Raw genomic sequence first — 23,449 nt, 5'->3', positions numbered from 1 at the left:
CATGTATTCTATGAGAACTTAACAGTTATATAAAAGTAAATCTGCAGTGAATGCTAGTATGTTCTATACCGAAGATAAAAACACACTTAAAGCCAAATATCAATTTCTCTTTCCCATTATGTTAAAGTGACTTTGATACCTCATCACAGCAGTGCATCCGAGCCATTGCTTCAGAGAGACGGATCATGCTCTCAAGCTGTCGCACTGTAATCCTCCATGAAGACTTGGTTACCCCAGAACCATCCCTCTGGCGGAGGCGTTTATACTGTTCCACAATGAAGTCCTCTGACTCTTTAGAAATCTGTTTCAGAACATTGATGAAGTCAGAGCATTTCTACTTAATGGAAGCTGCATTAAACATGAAGGTTAAAAGGTTCCTAGATGGAGATACTCTGGGGGAACTGAGAGGGTCAAGACTTTGAAACCAATGACAAGAAATTAGTATTGAAATATCTTTCAATAGAAACTAATACGAAGGACTATGAATTCCATGCACTAATTTTACAAATAGGAAGACAGCAGAGTTAGTATTTCAATATGTATGTAATAGCTACTCTGGCTTCTCCACATTCTGTTGTTTCAGTTAACCTATGGTCAACTGTAGTCTAAAAATACTAAATAGAAAATTTCAGACAGAAACAATTAATGTTTTAAATTGTGTGCTCTTCTGAGTAGTATCATGAAATCTTAGTAGCTGTCCAAATGTTTCACCCAAGATGTGAATCATCCCTCTATTCAGAGTATCCACAGTGTGTATGGCACTTGCTTATTAGTCAGTCAGTAGCAAACTCAGTTGTCAGATCAACTGTTACGGTACAACAGTGTTTATGTTCAAGTAACCCTTTTTTAACTTACTAACGCTTCCCAAGCACAGGAGTAGTGACGCCAGCAATTCAGATATTCTCTTATTGTGCTAACTCATAGGAAAAACCATAGTATATATAGTGTTTGGTTTGGTACTATCTGTGATTTCAGGTATCCACTTGGGATATACGTATCAGCTATTTCAGTAAACCTTATCATTTGTTGAATAATAACAACAAAGTAAGGCAAACTAAAGGATACTCAGTTTTTTAGAGCAAGGAACTAAGTATGTTAAGGAAGCAAGCCAAAGTTATAGAGGGACCAGGTTAGTCATGGAGAACAAATGCTTCTGCAAACAAAAGTGATATTCTACCCTTTCCTTGGGACAGTGAGACTCAATTCTGATATGGATTATCAAGTGAAGGTGTTAGATGATTAAAATCTAAGCATAATTCCCAAAAGTCAAGCCAGAAATAGTGTAGACATTTCAACAAAAATCAAATGAAAAATTTTTATATATTCTATTTTAGGAAAATGCCAAACAACATATGCATTATGGAGGTTTTTTTTTTTTTTTTTAATGTAGGTGGGAGAGGGGTTCAGAATGAGGGACACATGGATACTCATGGCTGATTCATGTCAATGTATGGCAAAAAACACTACAATATTGCAGTAATTAGCCTCCAATTGAAATAAATTTAAAAAATAATAACAATAAACAAACAAAAATAAACGTCCAAGTGAGCACCCTGAATCCAGTGCAGGTTTAATCCAAAGATCTACATCAATTACTGTAAGGTAGTTATTTATGTTCATTACATGAACTAGAGGAACCCAAGTTTTTCCTCAGAGAAAGATTCAAGAGCATCTGTAGACTACTGATTTAAGCATACAGTTTTAAGATTCTTAGGAATAATGACTGAAATAAAATCTAGTTTGTGTGGTTATTCAAAACTCTTCACTCATAAAAACCTTTTTATTAGCACCTAATTAGTAGAAGAAATGAATTCTTCAGACTTTTAAAACACTTTTTCTCAAGACTTTTTGAAGAAATAAACTATTATCCACCCCTCCAAAAAATGCCCAAACAAACCCCCAGATCAAGCCAATCAACCAACCATAAAAAATCCTCAAATCAGGTTCAGTTAATTTCCAAGTAACGCATCTCTTTAAATGCCACATACTCATCATGCCTGAATACAGTACAAAAGGGCAGGTTACCTTGGGTTTAAACTGTCTTGCAAACAGAAGATACCTCCTGATATCATCAAGGGAATACACACGATCAATGGAATCCTCAATTCTTGAATGCAAGTCTACTATTCGCCTGGCAATAGCATAATCTGTAACCTAATTCCAAACAAGAAAATCACTTTTATCAGTTGTAACAACATCCATTCCAGACTATCCCAGGCATTAAGAAATTATCTGTAGCATGATAACCTCAAGCTTTAAGATGCCACCATAAGATGTATTAATGGGTTCAAGTTTCTGAGGAAAGTTTAATATCGGTTTCATCCGAAATCAAACGCTTAAATGTATAGCTGTGCCTTACTCTAATGAAGACTATTCCTGAAGAAATTAACTAACTTAATTAATCTGACAGAAATAAGAGTTCTAGTGCCCTCAGTAAATGCCAGGATCTATTGCCTTAAGTGTTGTCGGGAAGCATTAATTCATACAATCCTCACAAAAACCTTATTAGGTAGATAACACTACCCCATTTTACAGATAAGTAAATTGAGGCCTGAAAAAATTACATAACTTGTCCAACATCACAGTAACTGAGCAAGGATTTGAAGAGTCTAGCTTCAGAATATGTCCTCCTAGCCACTATATCATGCTGCCACTTATGAATATATGAGGATAATCATCATAAAACTGTTACTAACATTGAATAAAATCATACTAAAAATATGCAATTTACTCTCAAATGGTATAGAAAAAAATGTAGAGATACACAGAGCAAATGGTAAAGCAAATAGGGCAAAAACTTATGTGAACTGAACAAAGGGTATATGGGTACTATACGCATTATTGTATTTCGCACAACTTTTCTGTAAGTTTGAAATTATTTCTAATTAAAAAGTTAAAAATAAATAAATTATGTAGAGACATAAACATATGAAAATCAGTCAATGCCCAACAATGGGGAGTGGGGACTGGGTTAAACATTTTATATAGATTTGTGAAGGAAAAGAACTAAACCCAAAGATAAAACATGAAAACCCTCTGATAGTCACATTAATGGAAGGCAAATTTTATTTAGATAAATTTAAAACTTTAAGTAAGAGTTATGTATTTTGCCTAATGTAATGTAGGCTCGCCATGCTCAGTAATTACAAGTACAGTACAATATTACCTTCTAAGGTCATTTTGCAGTTCTGCATACATCTGAGATATGCAATGTTGTTAAATATTTAAGTCTAAGTAACTCTAATACTGGGCTTCCCTTGTGGCTCAGCCGGTAAAGAATTCACCTGCAATGCAGCAGACCTGAGTTCAATTCCTGGGTTGGGAAGATTCCCTGGAGAAGGGAAAAGCTACTCACTCCAGTATTCTGGCCTAGAGAATTCCATGGACTGTATAGCCCATGGGTCGCAAAGAGCTGGACATGACTGAGTGACTTTCACTTTCTTTCAACTCTAATACTAACATGTTAGAATGTAAGTAAATCCACAATTTTACATTCAGTCTTAAAACTGCTACATAATTAGAAAAAAATGTGACACATGCAATAATTTGAAAAGCAGATATAGGGAGACAAATGACTCATAATTTGCAGAAAAAAAGGAAAGTGGTTTGGTATCCGAATTCTTTTCAACCTTAATGAAAAAAAAAGTCTAATAAAAATCTTAAACGGTATGGTTGAGAACTGTATTTTTTTTTTTTTTAGAATTAAAAAGCAGCAACAAAAACAAAAAGCTTGATATTCCTTAACACAATAAAACAGAACCATCAATTAAAGTGATTCCGAGTTGCTTAATAAACCTATCTAATCCTGTACCACTCAGAGATATGAAAGGTCAGTGCCAACACGTGCACCAATTCTTCACGAGTACATCTTCCAGGCTTGTGTCGATCAATTACTCAAACTGGAAATAATAAAGGAAGCTCAAAGGGACGGCTCATGTAGTTACCTCATTACATTCATCCACAAGTATAAAGAAGAGATCAAATCGGGACATGATAGGAGCTGACAAATTTATATTCTGTTTCAATGATTTTGATCTGTCGTAGTGTCCACTGATGGGGTTTGCTGCTGCCAAAATGGATGTCCTGGCATTCAGAGTAGCCTGACCACAAAAGGAAAAAAATCATGACAGGTTTAAAGACAAATGGAATGGCATACGAGAAACCTCAACATCATTCATAATTAATGAAAACCAAAATAAGATATCATCTTTCACCTATTGAATCATCGAAATAAAAGTCTGATATAGCAACAGGTATCCCCATATGATGTTGCTGGTATGATGTGTATGCCCTTTAAGTCAGCAATTTCTTACTAAGAATTCATTTTGCAGCTAGATATAGGAAGAGACGTACAATGCTTACAATGTTGTCTGTAATAAAGAAGGCTGGAAATGACCTAAATATCATTCTTTTTTATAGGAGCCTAATGAGTCAAACTGGGGTATATACAAGTGAAAATCATGGAGTAATAAAAAACCAAAGTCGATCTAATATATACTGGTATAGAAAGATTACCAAAATAAAATTATAAAGTTCAATGAGCAAGGAGTAAAACTTTATGTGCATTATGGTTATTTATGATAAAGTATTCCTAAAAGTGACATAAACTCAGCAGACACTTGTGAGTATCTACTGGTGCTGGGAGGAGGAGATTTCTCTTTTTATTTATATTTACCTGTTACATTTTTCTTAACTATTTGAATGTATTACTTTTATTTTTAAAGCTTTATTTCTAATGCTAATCATAATACTGTACTTATTATTTCCATTTAAATGATTTGTCAACTTTATTTCTGTTACAACTGGAAGCACATTTTAGCAAAGACTACAGAGAAGCTTTGTGGAAATTTTGAAAGAGCTAAAAATTTCACCAGTACTTCCTCTACTTTGTTTCATAACAAATTAATTTTCACAGCACCTTTAACAGCACCTGTAATTTGTAGTCAAGTGCTCTACCCCTGAGCTATGCCCCCAACACCTGTAATTTGGATTAATAAGCCTCAGGGCTGTGTTTTCCATTTCAATAAACAGCATTTCATGTTGAAGTAATGCATTTTATCCAAGTGATCATCTCCAGAGCTACACTAGTCTACAAGGCTAAGGCATGATGCAGTGGAACAGAAGTGGACACAGATACCTTCACTCCTGCTTTGGTGATAGAGATGGTTTGCTGTTCCATAGCTTCATGAATAGCAACTTGATCCCGCACATCCATCTTATCAAATTCATCAATACAACATACACCCTGTAATCAAATAAGCCTGGCATAAGAAACTTCCTTTCAGATGTCAAAATGGCAAGGAAACTCAAAGTTTGCTACCATAGTGACTTTAAACTACTAAGGTAATTCCCTCAATTCCTCCCCAATTCCCTCTACTAGAGTGAGACAGTACATAATCCCCAAGAGAACCATACAACTTTCAACTCATTTTAAACTCTAGTTTGCCCTTTAAACTAAGGGCAAAACTAAAAACAGGCAGATACTTATTGCACTTCTATTCAACATCAAAATGTTGTGTAAATCTCAGGGTCAAAACATTCTTGATCACTTCAGTGTTGATTTTAGGCTCAAAGTGAAGGATGAAGTTGGAACATAATGTCTGTATCTATAGCTACAATTTACATGCCTTCACAGATCTAACAATAGATCTACGACAAACACATGCAAAATGCAATAGATATACTCATAGATGTATCACAATCTAGAAAGGAAAAAGTGCTGAGACATACTAGTCATAGCAAACAACAAGCCCAGGGCAGGCAATATATTCTACAGAAGTTTAGAAAGTATTGACTAATGATGATAATGCCCATTTCTAGATTAATAAAACCATAAATTATTTACTAAAAGTATTTTATTTTTTCTTGAAAAAGAACACCTTAATAGGAACTTATAGGTCTTTATTGATAGGGTAGGGGATATTCTGATTTCTTTCTATCTAACCAGGTAAAATGTTCTTACATTATCAGCCAGCATCAAGGCTCCAGCCTCAATGACAAACTCATGAGATTCTTCATCTCTCACAACCGCAGCTGTTAAGCCAGCAGCACTGGACGCTTTGCCACTGGTGTAGACAGCTCTGGGACTGAATTCCTCTACGTGCCTGTTCAAGGTTATCATATTCATTAATATATGATTATAAAGCATCCTTTTCAGGATTATCAGCTTGATACAGTTTACATCAAGTAAGAATTTAAGAGAACATTTGGAAAAGGCATTAAGAAAACGCAGTTAATAAAGATAAATGCCATAGATCAAATAGAAAGTCTTTTCTCCTTTCGTCTTCTGAATAGGCTAAATCCATTCCTGTCAAAGGAAGATGAAATTCATACAGAACAAAAACATCAATTAATAGTTTGGTACCGGTAACCTATTAGAAGACCTTGCATTTAAAAAATGAAAACAAACAAAAAACAAACAACAACAAAAATACATGTGAAATTTATTCCGAAAAAGGGAAGGTTGGCTTAATAACTAAGAAACAATAATATGCCATATTAAAAAAGATAAGAAGCATTAAAATAGATGTAAAAAAAGGTGAAAAAAGCTAATACCCTTTCATGATAAAAACTCAACTAATTAGAAGAGGCTTTCCCTCAACCTGCTAAAGGGCATCTATGAAAACCCACAGCTAACATCATACTTACTAGTAAAAGATTGAATGCTTTTCCCTTAAGAACAGGAATAAGACTTAGGGTCTATTCCTGCCACTTCTATTCAACATTACACTGAAAGATTCAGCCAGGGCAATTAGGCAAGAAAAAGAAAAAGGCACCCAGATTTGAAAGAAGAACTATCACTATCTGCATTTGACATGATCTTGCAGACAAGTTAGATCCACTAAAACACAACTAGTAAGTCCACTAAAACAGTTAGAATAAATCAGTTTGTGCATGTTGCAAGATAAAAGTTCAATAGTTGTATTTCTAAACACTTGCAACAATCCAAAAATGAATCAAAGAAAACAGTTCCATTTATATTAGCATCATAAAGAATAAAATACTTAGGAATAAATTTAATAAAAGAAGCACAAGCACATACACTGAAAACCACAAAGCATTACTGAAATTAAAGATGACCTAAATAAATGGAACGAGAACCCATGTTCATGGATCAAAAGACTTAACATTGTTAAAAACAAATATAATCAGGTACAATACACTACTGCTCAGAGGCAACACTGTAGTACATCTTTTGTGGTGGTGATAGGGAGATGGGAGGTAGGAGCAACAGAAATGAAGAAAAATAAAGAGAATTCATTTAACACAGGACTACTATCTTCAAACCTAGAACTCAGTCCATGATATACTTGAAGGAAATAATATTTAATTATAAAACTCCAGCTAAAAATTTTACGTTCTAGAACACTGCCATGTTAAAAATTTCCCAAATAAAGGAAAGGCAGCTTGATACAGTATGAAGAACACATGCTTTGCAATCAAAGGTTGAATTTTAATATTCTTGGCTTAGAGCCACCTGTTAGCTCTAAGGAATTAGACAATTTACTGAGACTTAGAGTTTTGTTTGACTCCCTGAAAAAAAAGACAATATTATATGCCTGTCTGAATGTTGCTAGACACACACACATACAGACACACACAGCACGAAGAACACAAGAGGTGCTCAAAAACTGGTTGCCATTATCTTAACCTCTAAGTTTCTTAAGTCTGAAAGTAAGCAAGTACTTACACCTTTTAAAAATGAGCAGAAACTGCTAAATTCATATTGGTAAGTTCAGCACAAAATGCCTCATCTTTATCACACTGTTTTTGGAAACTGTGTCCTGTATAAGAACCGTGAAGACATTTGTATTCTTAATCTCAGCAATCCTATGCCTAGGAATTTACCCAAAGGAAAATAATAAAATAAAAACTTATATACATTATGATGTTCACTGTATTTGATCATTAAAATAAGTTACTCTGTTAAATTGTCTAATATCAGGGTAGGGGAATTATCTTTTAAGCTATAATATGCCAACAAAAAACAATTGTGAAAATAGAGAAACATCGAGAAGTATTTAAGGTATTAATTAAAATTAAAAATATGCATGCTGTGACTTATAACCATGGAGATATACATATATTCATACATTCAAAGAGTTTTATACAAAGATTAAAAGAATTCTATGTGGGATTGTAACTACAATTTTTACCTATTCCAAAATCTGTAAAATGCTGTTACATTCTCCTTTGCAAACTAAGGTGTACTTTAACCTAAGAGAGTTTTTGAAAGCCTGAAACTATGCGTATTGTTTTCTTTGTTGTACTATCTTAGGCACTTACTTGAGAAACTGGCTCTTAGCTGTACTTGGGTCACCAACAATGCAAACATTTATATCCCCTCGAAGAGAGGTCCCTTCCCCTGTTGTCTTTGGGACACCACCAAAGAGCATCAGCAAGACACCCCGTTTTACTTCATCATTACCTGAAATAAAAACCCAAAGTGTTTTTCAACACGAGTTTAAACAATTTCACAGGACACTACAAAGGCATGTTTACCAACCAAAAGAGCAGAGGCAGCTGAAGCAAAGCTAAGACCAAAGTTAAAATATCTTTCTGGTTTCTCATCTTGATCTTGGTTCTCATCCTATGAATCTACAGTCACCTAATCACTATACTAATACCTTCACCTGAAACAGATGCTGATGCTCACCATTCTAAGAGTCTTTCCTTGTCTATAAGTCCTGCTTCCTATACAAAGTCTTTCCCTATGTCACGGTCCTCAAATATCTCTCCCCATAAATAAACTATGTCCACTACAGCCTACCATATTCGCTAGTTCATTCCAACTGCAGGTTATATAGTTCTATCAAGAGTTTCAGGAAATGATCCATGACTTAACTCTTTTGTATCAGGAATAGTGACCCAAAGCTAAATACAAATACAATACAAGCTAATTGAACTGATACGGATTAGGCAAGATGCTGAATGTGATCTACAGCTGCTTCTAAAAACGGTTTTTAAATACAAGAAGGAAATGAACAATTGAGAAAAAAAAAAGACAACACCAAATTTTAGAAATTTGATATTGGAAGAAACATTCTTCTGTCTTCATTATCATGACCTTCTGTGAATGCCATCAACGAAATGCTGGCACAGGTACACAAAGCACTCCTTAGAAGCAGAAAATTTAAAATCCATTCCCAAAACAAAATTTCTCTGACTTATAACCTGTATGAAACAAATGCGTTGGAGGTGTGGTAGTTTAACCCACAAATTCTTTGCTAATCCTCATTTCTAGATGACAGCTTAATTCTCCTCTCCTTCAGTGTGGCTGGGCTTAGTAACTTGGTTCCCACAACTAGCATATGGTGGAAGAGAAGGTGCAAAACTTCTAGCACTAGGTCTCGAGAAGCATTTTGCTTCCTCCTGGCTCTGCTCTCGTGGACTGCATGCTCTGAAGGAAGCCAGCTGTTGTGCTATGAGGACACTGAAACAGTCCAGTGAAAAGACTCATATGGTAAGGAATTGAGGCTTCCAGCTAACAACAAGCACTGACAGATAAGCAGTGAGTGCATCCTTGTAAGTGGATCCTCCAGCTCAAGTCAAGCCTTCAGATGACTACAGCCCTAGTTGACACCTTGGCTACAAAATCTACAAAGACTGACCAAGACCACACAGCTAAGTTTCCCTCAAATTTCTGATCTACAGACAGTATGAAATATTGCTTGTTGTTTTAAGCCATTAAGTTTGGGATAATTTGTTATGTAGCAATAGATTAATTTATGGTGGGGGAATGGAACAGTATAAAAATTTGATACCTACTCATTCTAAGGGAGGAGAAGGCAATGGCAAACCCACTCCAGTACTCTTGCCTGGGAAATCCCATGGATGGAGGAGCCTGGTAGGCTACAGTCCATGGGTTCGTGAAGAGTCAGACAGGACTGAGCAACTTCACTTTCACTTTTCACTTTCCTGCACTGGAAAAGGAAATGGCAACCCACTCCAGTGTTCTTGCCTGGAGAATCCCAGGGACTGGGGAGCCTGGTGGGCTGCCGTCTATGGGATCACACAGAGTCGGACACGACTGACATGACTTAGCAGCAGCAGCATTCGAAGGGAGGATACTCTAAAACCCACAAAGGATTATTAATATTAAGGATTTCAGTTCAATTTCACTGACCAAATATTTAAGCAGAAAAAAAGGTTAATTTTCAATGATTAAAAATACATAACTAAGACAAATAACCATAATCTTATGAACTCTTGCCTTTACTTCAACTGAATATGGAGGGATGGAAAAAAAACAAAGCATGAGATCTGAAAAGTTAGTCATATCCTTCAGTGGGCAAGGGATTTAATGACAGTGAGCAGCTAGCAACCAAGAGCTAAGAAAGTGCTAAAACAGAAACCACAAGGTATAGGCACAGGTGTTCAGTCACTAAGCTGTATCTAATTCTTTGTGACCCCACGAACTGCAGCATGCCAGGCTTAGGCACAGTACATATAATCAAAAAAAATATGAAATCTCTTCCCATTGTGAAAACTAACAAGAAAAAGAGATCAGGATGTTAATCTGGCATATTAAGAATATACTTAAGTGCAGTTCTGTCGTAAAGCCAGAAAAAGACTAAATGATTTTTTCTTTTTTCCAAAGAAAACTGGCAAAATACACACAACATAAAATTAACCACTGCAACCATTTTTAAGGGGTTCAGAAGGGGTTTAAGTACATTCATTCACTATCTTTTACAACCATCACCCATTCACTTCTAGGACTTTTCATAACACCAAACACAAATTCTATCCATAAACAATTCCCTATTTCTCTCCTCAACAGGTAATCTTTTTCTACTTTCTCTATGAATTTACCTATTTTAAGTATCTCATCTCAACTGGAATCATGTAATATCTGTCCTTTTATAAAAACCCCTTCTAAACCCACTAAAAACCTTTTAACATCTGATTTGTGTATTTTAAGAAGTCACATGTTGCTGTTTTACAAACATTACTTTGACTTCAAGCTTATTTCACAGATAGACTTCTTACCATGTATAGTAGGGAACAGGCTTGTACAAAGATTGTGGTACAGATTTTTATCTTGACTCATTTCAAACACTTTCTCCCACTCCTTCACAGTCATTTGGTTCTTAATGCTCTCAGCTGTCTGTTCCTCATCTCGGAGCTCTTTTCCTCCAAACTGAGGGGGAGGAGAAAGGAAAAAAATAGTAGTATAGAAATAAGTCAAAATAATGTGAAAGAGAAGAAACATCACCACAAACAAAATACATCCTGGGAGGTCAAAATCTGTTGCCCGTAAAGGTCTTTTTAAAAAAAATCTTCTAACCAGAAAGGCCTAAGTTAGCCAAAATACCAAAGAGCTTGTCATCTGTCCAGTGATCTATAAATAACAAAAAAAACTATCACCATTGTTTTGCATTGCTATCTAAATGAATCCAGATGCTCAAGAGATGAGCCATAATAAAATGGTAATCATTGTTATGAAGATGAGAATGAACAGAATATTATGTTCACTCCTCATTTCCCAACACTGGACTATTTTCCAAACTTTTTCTCACTGCTTTCCCATCTTGCAAACAAAATTAAGTTCTCAACCACTACAATACCAGGGAGTCAATCACTCTCAGAAAGAGTAATTTATAAGCTATTGCCCAGATTACGAAATTTTTCTATTTGTACTTTCTCAAGGAGTGTGACAGAGGAACTGTAACAATTAAAAAACAAACAAGACCACCCCCACCTCCAGAAAAACCACCATTAACAATAATAGCACCAATACGCTTATAGCACTGAACTTGAACACATAAAAATAAGACTTTTCCTTAAGGTCAGGAAAACAAGGCATGAAAAAGTCTGGTTTTAGAGCTAAAGAGCAAATCTCAACCCAAACCTTTGTCTTTAACACTGAATTTGCGGCAGCCTCAGGTAATGTCTTTCTTAAGCTTTGCCATTCTACTAAGACACTCACCCTTGGGTTGGTTGGTGCAACACAGCAGGCAAGAAAGACTAGCCTGTATGAAAGGTCTCTAACACCAAGGGCTCGGAGACCTCGAACACCTTCTGTCTCATATCCATCAACACCACTGACTCGGGAATCAGTTTCTGCACGTGCTCCTGAAACATTGAATGACAGGTTGTTTCATAGCTAGATACTGAAGGTACTGATAATCAGAACTGCTCAGATAAATAAAACCAAAAAAATCTAAAACTTCATTTAGGCTTTGGAATTTTCAGAAGAGTACCTTCTGTAGCAAAACCAGTTAGTCTTTGTTATCATTATAGTTCCTTGTTCACTCTGATTGGTAGCCAAAAATAAGACAAGGAAGAGGCAAGAAGCTAGATGTTCTGCAATAACTGAGAATTTGTTAAACCTGAGCCACAGATTACTGACCTGGTGTGCTAAGCTTAGACACGTCAGGCACAACAATCAGCGTCCCTGTAAAGTCACATTTGTCACCAGCTTGAGCTGACTCCACAGCTTCAGCCCTCAAGATCACTTCTAAACTGCGGGGGATACTCCCTCGAGGAAGCTCAGCTTGAGTCTCTTGAATACGAACCTATAACAGAGACAAATAAGTGGCCAAGGATGAGAAGAGATTTCTTTCAAGTGCCATGTGATCTAAATTAAATGCACAAACATTGATATATCCTAAATTATCTTACCAGTTGGCAGACTTTTGACATGTGCCAACATTCATCTTAAAAAATTCTTTTCAATTTGGTAAGAGATTACGTCTACTTAAAAACTGCAACTTCACTTTTATTCTCATTCAGTTCAGTTCAGTCGCTCAGTAGTGTCCAACTCCTTGCAACCCCATGAATCGCAGCACGCCAGGCCTCCCTGTCCATCACCAACTCCCGGAGTTTACTCAGATTCACGTTCATCGAGCCAGTGATGCCATCCAGCCATCTCATCCTCTGTCGTCCCCTTCTCCTCCTGCCCCCAATCCCTCCCAGCATCAGTCTTTTCCAATGAGTCAACTCTTCGCATGAGGTGGCCAAAGTACTGGAGTTTCAGCTTCAACATCAGTCCTTCTAATAAACACCCAGGGCTGATCTCCTTCAGAATGGACTGGGTGGATCTCCTTCAGTCCAAGGGACTCTCAAGAGGCTTCTCCAACACCAGAGTTCAAAAGCATCAATTCTTCGGTGCTCAGCTTTCTTCACAGTCCAACTCTCACATCCATACATGACTACTGGAAAAACCATAGCCTTGACTAGACAGACCTTAGTCGGCAAAGTAATGTCTCTGCTACTGAATATGTTATCTCATTAAACAATACATATTTTGTTCTCTTTGTTGAAATTAACTTTAATTATGTGTTTTGGGTCCCATTCTCCTCTAAATTGTCAGGGAAATTTTATGAAAATTTTCACATCTAGTATACCCTTCAGCTCAATGCAACTGTTAACATTACTTAAGATACACCTATTTTTACTAAATTATTTGAAAGAAGTTGCAAAAATCAAGATATTTTACCCCTAAATATTAAAGCACTCATTTACTAAGAGTGAAGACAATCTCCTACGTAGCCACAATGCCATGAATCACATCAAGGATTTAAGTATTTAATTCCATGCCTTCTATTATCCAGTCTACTTTCGTATTTCCCCAATTGTCAAGCACGTCCTTTATTACAGCTGTTTCCCCCCTGCCAACCTAAATTCATCGTTTGATATTTGGTTTTTATATCAAATTCTTTATCAGATACAAAGCATCTCTTTCCCAAAGTTATGGGTAGAGTACAGGCTTCTTACTAACTAAATATCAAAATAATACAAGAAAACTAAGTAAAGACTAAAAGTTGAATTTAATATTATTTATTTTAGTCTGGTTCTCATTCTCTTAGTGCTTGAGCTGCTGCAACTTTTCTTTCCTCCTTGCATATTCCAGAGTTACTCAGTCCTGAAGAGACTTAGCCCCTTCATTCTTAACTGCTACCATCTATCTCTTGCCCAGGTAACCACAACTGCCTGTTAGTCTCCTTGTTAAATACTACCACTGTCATCCCATTAATCTTCCTGATAGAAAGAAAAAATCACGTCCTCTGAAAACGTATTCCTCTTGCTTTTCAAAACAGGTCCAAACTTCTCAATTTGAGGACCCAAGCACTTCCATGCCGCACATCAAATCATCTCTCAGACGATCTCCAGTTTGGTTCCTCTACTTGAATCATGATAATCCCCATAGCTGTTGACAAGCATGTCCATTTTCACCTGTCCTTTTGCTTATGCCTTCCTCCTTCTTAACCACCATCTCCAAATCTTTCTACTTCTTCAAAGTTTCCATAACTCTAACTTACAATGATAACTACTGTTTATTCTTTGACAAATATGTTTTATTTGTCTGAAGGAGCTTCCAATCCAAGTTATTAAAAGTTAGAACACATTTATACAATGATAATTGAAATTTGCCTGACAAATTTTTAGCTTAAACTTGTAGTCAGTTTTTATGTAAGTCATGGATCTTTAAGCAATTACAACATTGCCTAAGTTAAGCTTATAATAATTACAAGTGCCTAGAAGTGAATTATTAGCACAGGCTGTATCTGATCTAAACAGAATTAATACCTTTTGAAAATCAACAAATCTTGATTTATTCGTATCCAGCAGGAATCTCCGTCTGTTGGCACAAACTGGATTTCGACAGATGTTTGGCTGTGTGTATTTGAACTGCTGTTCCACATCCTTGATCACTGTCTGACAGTCCAGGCACAGGAAAGTTCCGCTCACAAGCTCTGGGTGAACTGGGTGAGTCCGTACCACCTGCCCACTGATGCGAGTAAGCAAACCAATTCTGGATGAGGTGAGCTCTCGAATTCTGTTTAAGGAAAGATACTGCATTAGTAAATGTTCATGTCCAAACTAAAAATTTTCACTTTTAATGAGAGGATATTCAAAGATAATTTATGCTTAAAATAAGAGACAAGGTATTCTTTAGACTCTACTGAAAGTGATTTAGTCAACATGCCCATTCCTGAAGTATAATGTACATGCATCCACAACAAAATACATAAATGAAAACAAACAAACAAAACACCTAAGCAAAGGACATGAAAGAAATGCAATTATAATTACAAAACAGGGGCTTCCGAAATGGCGCAGTGGTAAAGACTGTATGCAGTCAATGAAGGAGATGTGTGTTTGATTTCTGGATTGGGAAGATCCTTTGGAGGAGGGAAATAGCAACCCGCTCCAGTATTTTTGCTGGGAAAAAGCTCACGGACAGAGGAGCCTGGTAGGCCATAGTCCATGACATCGCAAAGAGTTGGACATGACGGTGTGACTGAGCACACACACAAAAATATTTTCTGCTGACCTACATTTCTAAATAAGTATTTTCATAGTACAGTTGTCATGGGGGAAAACTTGTTTGTTTGAACTTGAAGGTTTAGAAAACACTTTATTTCAGAAACTCATCTTATATTAAATAACTCGGTAACTTTATAGGTAATTTTAGTAGTTAGAAGTTTTCAAAATAGCACTTTAATTTCCTCCAATAATTCATCTAAACATCCCTTAAAAGGTGTCCTGAAGTATTATAATCCCTGGAAATATAGATTTTCCTGCAACTAAATGTTCTGGATAACTGGGTGTAACTCTTTACAGATGACAAGTGATAGGTGTACTAGTCAATGAATTCTTTTTCCTTTCAAAGAGTTTCTTACTTGTGTCTGGTAGGTAGGTCTTGAAATGCAACATAAAAATCCTTGGCAAGAGGGATCTCTTTACGGTCTTTGACAAAAGTTTTCAAGGCTCGACATAGGTAAGGATAAACTCTGAAAAGCAAACAAAAAGAAAACCAACTTTAAGAGGCTTACCAAGCCCTCTTTTCCTTTTCATGCTTCCCAATAGCTGAAACTAAGGAATTTCACCTGATTACAACCAAGCTTTAGAAGCTAACTATGCAGGACCCTTCCCATTTGGTGTCAAGGCCTAGTATATTCTTCCAGGTTTTAATTCTTGATTGACAGGAAATGGATAAGGGTAGGTAAGGAATCTGTGTACTGATGTGAGAACAAGTTGGCAGAAACGTTTCACCTGGTTGGTTAGGTGGGTGTGTGCATGATTTAAGTTTTAAACAGCTGCAGTGGCTTGGTTTAAGCAGTAGGATCTGGAAGTCCTCTGAAAGATCAGCTACTCTCAGGAGACAGAACTGTGTGGCACAGTCTGTGCATGGAGTATGGACATAGTGTTTCTCCCATCAGCCCAATTTTCTACCTCCCTCTCACTTGTCAGGACAACTTTTCCTACTACATACTTTCACAATAAACTCTGCTGCTTATCCTTCTAGTCATTCTTGATGGTTAGATAAGACTAGAAACACTGAGACATATCCATCTCCCAGTCCACCAGGTGAAAAACAGGACTGTGACTCCTTATTCCTGGGTCTTCATTTCTCCTTCATAACTGTCCACAGGGTTTATTTTAACCTGATTTTATTTATACAGATTGTCACATTTATTTAATCCAAATGCAGACAGAATTTTGTGTAGAAAGAGGTTTCTTGATTTACATAGCAATCAAAAGCAAATTAAAAGCCTAATGTCTAGCTTCTGCCCCCAAAATATCATTCAGCTTTTAAAATGTTTCAAGGGATTTTATTTAATACAGGATGGGGAATGGATTAAATGAATGACAGAGCAATAGCACTGAATGCCTGACATAAAGTAAACAATTCTCTTAACACTTGGAAAAACTATCAATAGAAAGCAGAGATTTTCAATATCTGCACGTGAAAAATAGTCAACCCCACAAAGGCCTAAATTAGTTCAGAGCAGCATTAAAATAACCACTGGCTGTAAAAAAGGGCTTCTGTGACATCTGCCCTCCCTTTATCCTCACAAATTAACAATTCCATTCCAATAAGAGCTGGCTTCCCAGGTTCCATGTCTACTTAAAGATTAATATACCAGACCTATAGAACTCCTCTTGAATGGTGGTAGAAAGTTGCTGGTTAAATTGCTCCAGGTCCACAAAACTCACAACCAACGTGTTTCTCTCAGGACGAATTAACTCCTCAGCTAACTGCAAGTACTTAATTTCTCCATCGCTGTTCTGGAACCTGCAGATACATACAAATCAGATTAAACTGAAATTAGGCAGTAAAAAGAACAATCTGAATGCCTGATAATTCAGTGTACTGGTTACAGATCATCAGCTTTAGGGCCAGAGAGGCCCATTTTAGTAGTCGTATACCTTAAGGGTAGTTACCTATCTTCTCTAAACATATCCCTCTTCTTTTTGAATATAATAATAATGAAAAAGATTAGAACATGATCCTGTAAGGTTAACTGTGAAGATTAAATGAGAGAATGCCTATGAAATCTTTTGTACAAAGTTGGGAACATAAAAAACTAGGTCTTCAGATTTAAATCTGAACACCCCCAATATTTACTGATTTAGCTGCATCGGGTCTTAGTTGTGGCATGTGGGATCTTCACTATGTTGTTTGGGACCTTTCATTGCAGCGCATACTCTCTAGTTGTGGTGTGCCAGCTGGTTCAGTAGTTGAGGCTCGCAGGCTTAGTTCCATGGTATGTGGGATCTTAGTTCCCTGACCAGGGATCAAACCCACATCCCTTGCATTGCAAGGTGGATTCTTAACCACTGGACCACCAGGGAAGTCCCAAATCTGAATTTCTTGATCTAACATTTCCCAATCTTAATTGTACATAACAACAATAAAACAACAGATAGCATTTGTTGATTAGAAAATATTAAATAAAAAAACTCAGGTTATAATCCAAAGATTTAATTTCTAAAGGGAAAACTGACAGATTAATTGCTCATTTAAGTACAAGAATATCAATAAATACACGGAAACGAGGTGCTTCAGGGCTCAAGACCTCAGGGAAATGAAAATGTACATACACACAAAGTAAAGCTGGGGTGTTTTTTCCTAACAAGTATCATACTAACATATTTACTTTTTATTCTTTTAACATAACCACGCAGATAGTTTTGAGGAAAACTAAATTCCTCCTTCAAATACAGAATGTTCTGTTTAATACATTATGAACATCTCTCTGGAAAGCACTATGCCAGAGGGACCGTAAGTTGGAAATAACAGTGTTGCTCTTCTCCTAGGGTTGACACTCTCATAAGAGACATTTCTATTAAAGAGAGGGATAAAACATCTAAATGTCTAAGACAAATGAATAAACAAAATGTTTATTCAATCTTTTTTAAAATTTATTTTTAAATTGAAGGATAATTGCTTTACAGAATTTTGTTGGTTTCTGCCAAACATCTACTTGAAATCAGCCATAGGTATACATGTGTCTCCTCCCTTTTATCTCCCTCTCCATCCTGCCCCTCTAGGTTGTTACAGAGCCCCGGTATGAGTTTCCTGAATCATACAGCAAATTCCCATTGGCTATCTATTTTACACATGGTAATGTAAGTTTCCATGTTACTCTCTTGGTATGTTTACTCAATCTTAAAACAGGATATTCTGCAATGTCTGAATGTGAATGAATCTTGAGGACATGGTGCTATGTGAAATGAACCAATTCAGTCCAGTCCAGTTCAGTCACTCAGTCATGTCTCTTTGCAACCCCATGGACTGCAGAACGCCAGGCTTTCCTGTCCATCGCCAACTCCCAGAGTTTACTCAAACCCGTGCCCATTGAGTCAGTGATGCCATCCAACCATCTCATCCTCTGTCATCCCCTTCTCCTCCTGCCTTCAATCCTTCCCAGCATCAGGGTCCTTTCAAATAGTTGTTCGCATCAGTTGGCCAAAGTACTGGAGTTTCAGCTTCAATATCAGTCCTTCCAATGAATATCCAATTACACAAAGACAAATACTGCATGATTCTACTTATAGGAGGTATCTAAAAGAGTCAAATTTGGGAATTTCCTGGCAGTTCAGTGGTTAGGACTGTGCTTTCACTGCTGTGGGCCTGGGGTTCAATTCCTGGTCAGGAAATTAACATCACACAAGTCATGGGGTGAAGCCCCCCAAAAAAGGTCAAATTCATAGAATCAAAGAGTGGAATGTTGGTTGGAGGAAAAGGAAAATGTGGAGGTATTATAGACAATAAAAAATAAAAATTATCAGTCAATAAAAAGAAATGCATCTGAGTCGATACTAATGAGATGGATGAACCTAAAGCCTATTAAACAAAGTGAAATCAGAAAAACAAATTGTTTATTAACGCATATATACAGAATCTAGAAAGCTGGTACTGATGAATCTATTGGCAGGGCAGCGATGGGAGACACAAAGACAACAACTTGTGGACACAGTGTGGGAAGGAGAGGGAGGGACAAACTGAAAGAGTTAACACTGAAACATATATATTACCATATGTAAAACAGGTGACAGTGGGAATTTACTGTATGATGCAGGGAGCTCAAACCTGGTGCTGTGACAACCTTGAGGGGTGGGATGGGGTAGGAGGTGAGAGGGAGGTTCAAGAGAGAGGGGACATATGTGTACTTATGGCTGATTCATGTTGATGTATAGCAGAAATTAACACAATATTCAAATTAAAACATAAATAAAAATTATGAAAGTTAAAAAAAGTTTCAGTGAAGCAAGATGGATAAGTTCTAACAGAATCTACTGAACAACAATACACTGTACAGTTAAAATTTTGTTAAGAGGGTAGATCTCATGTTAAGTGTTCTTTCCGCCAAAAAAAAAAACAGGTGAAAGAAATTTGACAGGTGAATATAACAGGTGGCACTGGAATTTGGCCTGGAAGACTTAAAATCTGAAAGGAAAAAATGAGTGATAGACTGGCTACAGAGGTTTCCAAGTATGTGACAGTCAGGAAAGGTATGGGAGGACTGTGGATGATGACAGAATGGTTGTGGAAGATGAAACTAGAAAGGACAGCTGTGAAGAATTTGGACTTTATTTCATAAGGAATGACAAATCAATGTTGGTATTTTGAGAGGGAGTTAACATTTTTTTCTCAACAAATACAAGGATTATTTGTCTTGTTCACCGTGCCCAGCAGTTAGCTGCAAGGCAAACTACAAGGAAGTGAAGGTAACTATATTATTTGTTAATATCAAACATAGTTGAGGACCTTTGTAAAGTGGTATGGTGGCTAGGTGGGGTTGAGCATAGGATTCATATTCAGATGAAATAGCTGGCAGTAGATACACTACTGGTAACGGAAAATGGCAGCCTGGGAACATAGGGGAAGAAAGGATTGGGGCTGCCTAAAAGGTTCATAGGGTTTAACAAACAGGTATGAATCTTTAGCTAGGCTTCGAAGGACAAATAGTTATCAGGCAGAGAATAACATTATAAAAAGTAGGGAAATATAAACTGTGGTATTAAGTATATCAGAATTTCATTTAGACAGCAGAACTATCAACAGTAAAAGTGAGGAAACATCCCATATGTCCATGGATGGATGAATAAACAAATGAAAGGTAGAATAGACATAATGAGTACCACTCACCCTTAAAAAGAAAATTCTGGCACATGCTACAACACGGATAAACCTCCAAGACACTATGCTAAGTGAAGTAAGCTGGTCACAAAAGGACAAATATTGTATAATGCCAAATCTGAGGTACCTAGAGTAGCCCAATTCACAGACAGAAAATAGAATGGTGGTTGCCAGGTGCTGGAGGGTGGAGGGAATAGTGAACTATTGTTTAGTGAGTGCAGAGTTTCAGTTTGGAAAGAAGAAAAGCTTCTGGAGATGGATGGTAGTGATGGCTATATTACAAGGCAAATGTACTTAACATCAGTGAACTCTATGTTTAAAAAAGGTAAAAAGGAGTTTTTACCACCACAACAACAAAAAAAAGAATTTCCTGTCATGTTATGCTTAAAGATACTGAAGTCATTAAGGTCCCTAAAGACAGCCACAAGAAACTTTAATGATGGAAGTATTTTCATAAGACACGTGCTAATTTTTTAAAGCTTCAGTATAACCAATGCTAACAACTTAAGAGTTTCTACATATCAGTAAAATCGTATATAATTTTTTTAGGACTATTGCAGAGTCTCAGGCCAAGGATGTCATCGAAGAGTACTTCAAATGCAAGAAATGATCAAATTAAAAAGCTGAGCTCTTAAAAAATTTTTTTTCCTAACTCATTCCTAAGTGCTTCCACTTCTTCCTGGAAGCAGCAGAGTATGGACTCAGGGAGAGCAGCGATATTCTGCGCGATCTAAGAAAAGTAACTGGTGGCAGTGGCTGCAAGCCAGAGTTGGGGGTGGGGGGTTGAGATGCCTGGAGCCTAAAAAAAAAGCAACAGGAAAAAAAAAGAAAGAAAGAAAAAGAAGGATTTGGGGCGTTGGAAGGGAAGGAAGGGAGAGATGGAGGGAGTGGGTCCAGGGCCGTAAGCAACGCAGGCGGTCCCTAGCCCGAGCATCTGTCAAGCACCGGGTTCATTCCCGCACATTCACCTCCACAGGCTCCAGGGCAGCCTGGCCCTCGGTGGACCCCATGAGGCCCCCGCCAGGATTCCCACGCCAGTTCGGCCTCCCTCCACGAGTCAGACGTGCGGCCTAACTGGACGAGTTACTCATTCCCACCCAGCTTCGGCGTCCGCACAGGGAACCGGGGGCTACGCGACCACCAGCCTTTCGGGCTGTGAGGACTGAACAACGGGCCTAAGCGTTCGGCCCAGGACACCGCACACGGCAGGAGCCCGAGGAAGGACTCCAGATGAATTTCACTAACCCTGGAGACCAGCCCAGTCCGGCCCAGGCTCCCCACCGCGGCCCGCTCTCCGAGGCGCGCGACCCCTCAGTACCCAAAACGCGCTCAAGGCCCTAAGCAGCCCCAGACTCCGGAAGCCGGGAGGGGAAGTTCCGCGATTATGGGGCGACCGCCGACTTACTCCTCCAAGAAGTCCAGGAACAGTTTCTGGCACTTCTCGGCCACCTCGTCGCGGACTTCCAGATGCTGGCTGCCGGCGCCCGGCTCCGCCGCGGCAGCGAGGTCCATATCTGCTTAATGCTGAAGGGTAGCTGGCGCCACACTACAGTTGCTTCTCCTCCGACGCTGCCGCTCTGCGCGCGCCGCCTCCGTCCCGCCCCTTCGCTGGAAGGCCGGAGCCAATCGTGGCTCAGGAGCCGCGGGGTTCGCGCCAAACCTGTCCAATGAGCGCGGTTTCTCTCTCAGCCCCGCCCACGGAGCGGAGATTTCGCGCCAAATGCAAAGACCTGAGAAAGCTGGGTGGTCTGCCCCTGCGCCTGCGCAGTTGGTCGTGTCCAGGGAAATTTGGCTGCTGAAGGTTAAAAGATAAGGTCTTTGTTCGGGGGTGGGGTGGGGTTGGGGGGGTGGTTTTTCAAATTTTCTTCAGAGCGTTTCAGTGATATTAATTGAGCAGGAGGCATAAGGCTTTAGAGAGGAAAATGAGTGAGATTCAGACCTCCTGCTTGAGCCATCCAATTCAGTTCAGTTCAGTCGCTCAATGGGGTCCGACTCTGCGACCCCTTGAACCGCAGCACGCCAGGCCTCCCTGTCCATCATCAACTCCCGGAGCCGTCCAGTTGGAGGACATAAACTGTAAACCACCAGTTAAAATCCTGTAAAAAGAGTCAAAAGTGATGTATAAACAGTACCAGGGGGAAAGGAGTTGGCATAATTATTCTGATTGGTGCTGACCGGGGAAAATCAGCGATTATTTGACGCTGTTGATTAATTCCTCTGTCAAACGCACTCTCGACTTGGGTCTTCCTGACTTTCCTTTCCACCCCTTGGGGGCCATTTTTCCCCGACCTCATTTCACTTTTTTTCTCCTATATCTTTGGCCATTTCTGATTAGCCCCCTTTATAGGTGGCTCTTTAGGGAGTCCCTTAAATGTTCTGGTTCTAGAACCCTCTTTTCTTCTAAAGGAGCTGTCTTGGGTGAGCCCCTCCATTCCTTCGGTTTCAATTCACCAAGATCTGGGTGCTAATGAATTCTGAAGGTGTAGTACCGACCAGTTATCTTTCTTGGGCCTCCAAAAATTATGAAAAACTTAGCTTAGTCCTATTTTTTGAGGTTTCTAAGTATATTAAAAGGAAAGTTGTTTTTTTTTTTTAATGCCAAACAGGATGATAGAAGCTACAGTCATTCTTTAAACACACACACATAAGTTGAAGGCCCTATTCATAAGACATTTACAAGATTTAACAAAAAAGTTCATTGCTTGTGTACTGTAGTATATCAGATGGTGTGTATTACCTCATTTGAAGGGGATGGGAACCCTTGCAGATCTCTATCCCTCAGCTCTTCACCAGCTCCAGATCTGCCTGTCCACAGAACATCACCACTTGTATATACTTTAGGAACCTTAAACTCACCTGTTTCATGATATTCCCAAGCCTCCTGCACCGGCATAAGAATGGATCCAGGAGATATCTAGGAACATTTTGCTGATGGGATTCTGTCTGTCTCTCAGAAGGCCTTCTTCTTTTCCTCTTTTCCTTCTCTTTCTCCAGGTAGACTTCTCAGAACTAAAGTACCACCTACAGAAGGAAAAAAGCAAAGAACAAAAGTGCAGAGTTCCAGGCTTA

General features: G+C 38.2%; 1 protein-coding gene across 1 annotated transcript in view; it reads right to left on the bottom strand.

Moving 5' to 3' along the window:
* MCM6 (minichromosome maintenance complex component 6) overlaps positions 1-21,892 on the bottom strand; it is a 34,893-nt gene extending 13,001 nt beyond the window's left edge. The window contains exons 1-13 of the mRNA XM_068968050.1: positions 21,786-21,892; positions 16,883-17,029; positions 15,633-15,743; positions 14,536-14,785; positions 12,356-12,521; positions 11,933-12,078; positions 10,993-11,143; positions 8,287-8,428; positions 5,963-6,104; positions 5,138-5,245; positions 3,945-4,100; positions 2,026-2,154; positions 140-301 (exon numbers count right to left, since the gene is read on the bottom strand). Of these exons, the coding sequence (XP_068824151.1) occupies positions 140-301; positions 2,026-2,154; positions 3,945-4,100; positions 5,138-5,245; positions 5,963-6,104; positions 8,287-8,428; positions 10,993-11,143; positions 11,933-12,078; positions 12,356-12,521; positions 14,536-14,785; positions 15,633-15,743; positions 16,883-17,029; positions 21,786-21,892 (1,917 nt within the window). The remainder of the gene's footprint in view (positions 1-139; positions 302-2,025; positions 2,155-3,944; positions 4,101-5,137; positions 5,246-5,962; positions 6,105-8,286; positions 8,429-10,992; positions 11,144-11,932; positions 12,079-12,355; positions 12,522-14,535; positions 14,786-15,632; positions 15,744-16,882; positions 17,030-21,785) is intronic.
* Between the last annotated feature and the right edge of the window lie 1,557 nt (positions 21,893-23,449).

Source organism: Capricornis sumatraensis, chromosome 3 (genome assembly GCF_032405125.1).
Source record: "Capricornis sumatraensis isolate serow.1 chromosome 3, serow.2, whole genome shotgun sequence".
Taxonomy (NCBI): Eukaryota; Metazoa; Chordata; class Mammalia; order Artiodactyla; family Bovidae; genus Capricornis; species Capricornis sumatraensis.
Note: the sequence above shows the minus strand (reverse complement) of the source record. Positions and strands in the feature narration are given on the sequence as shown.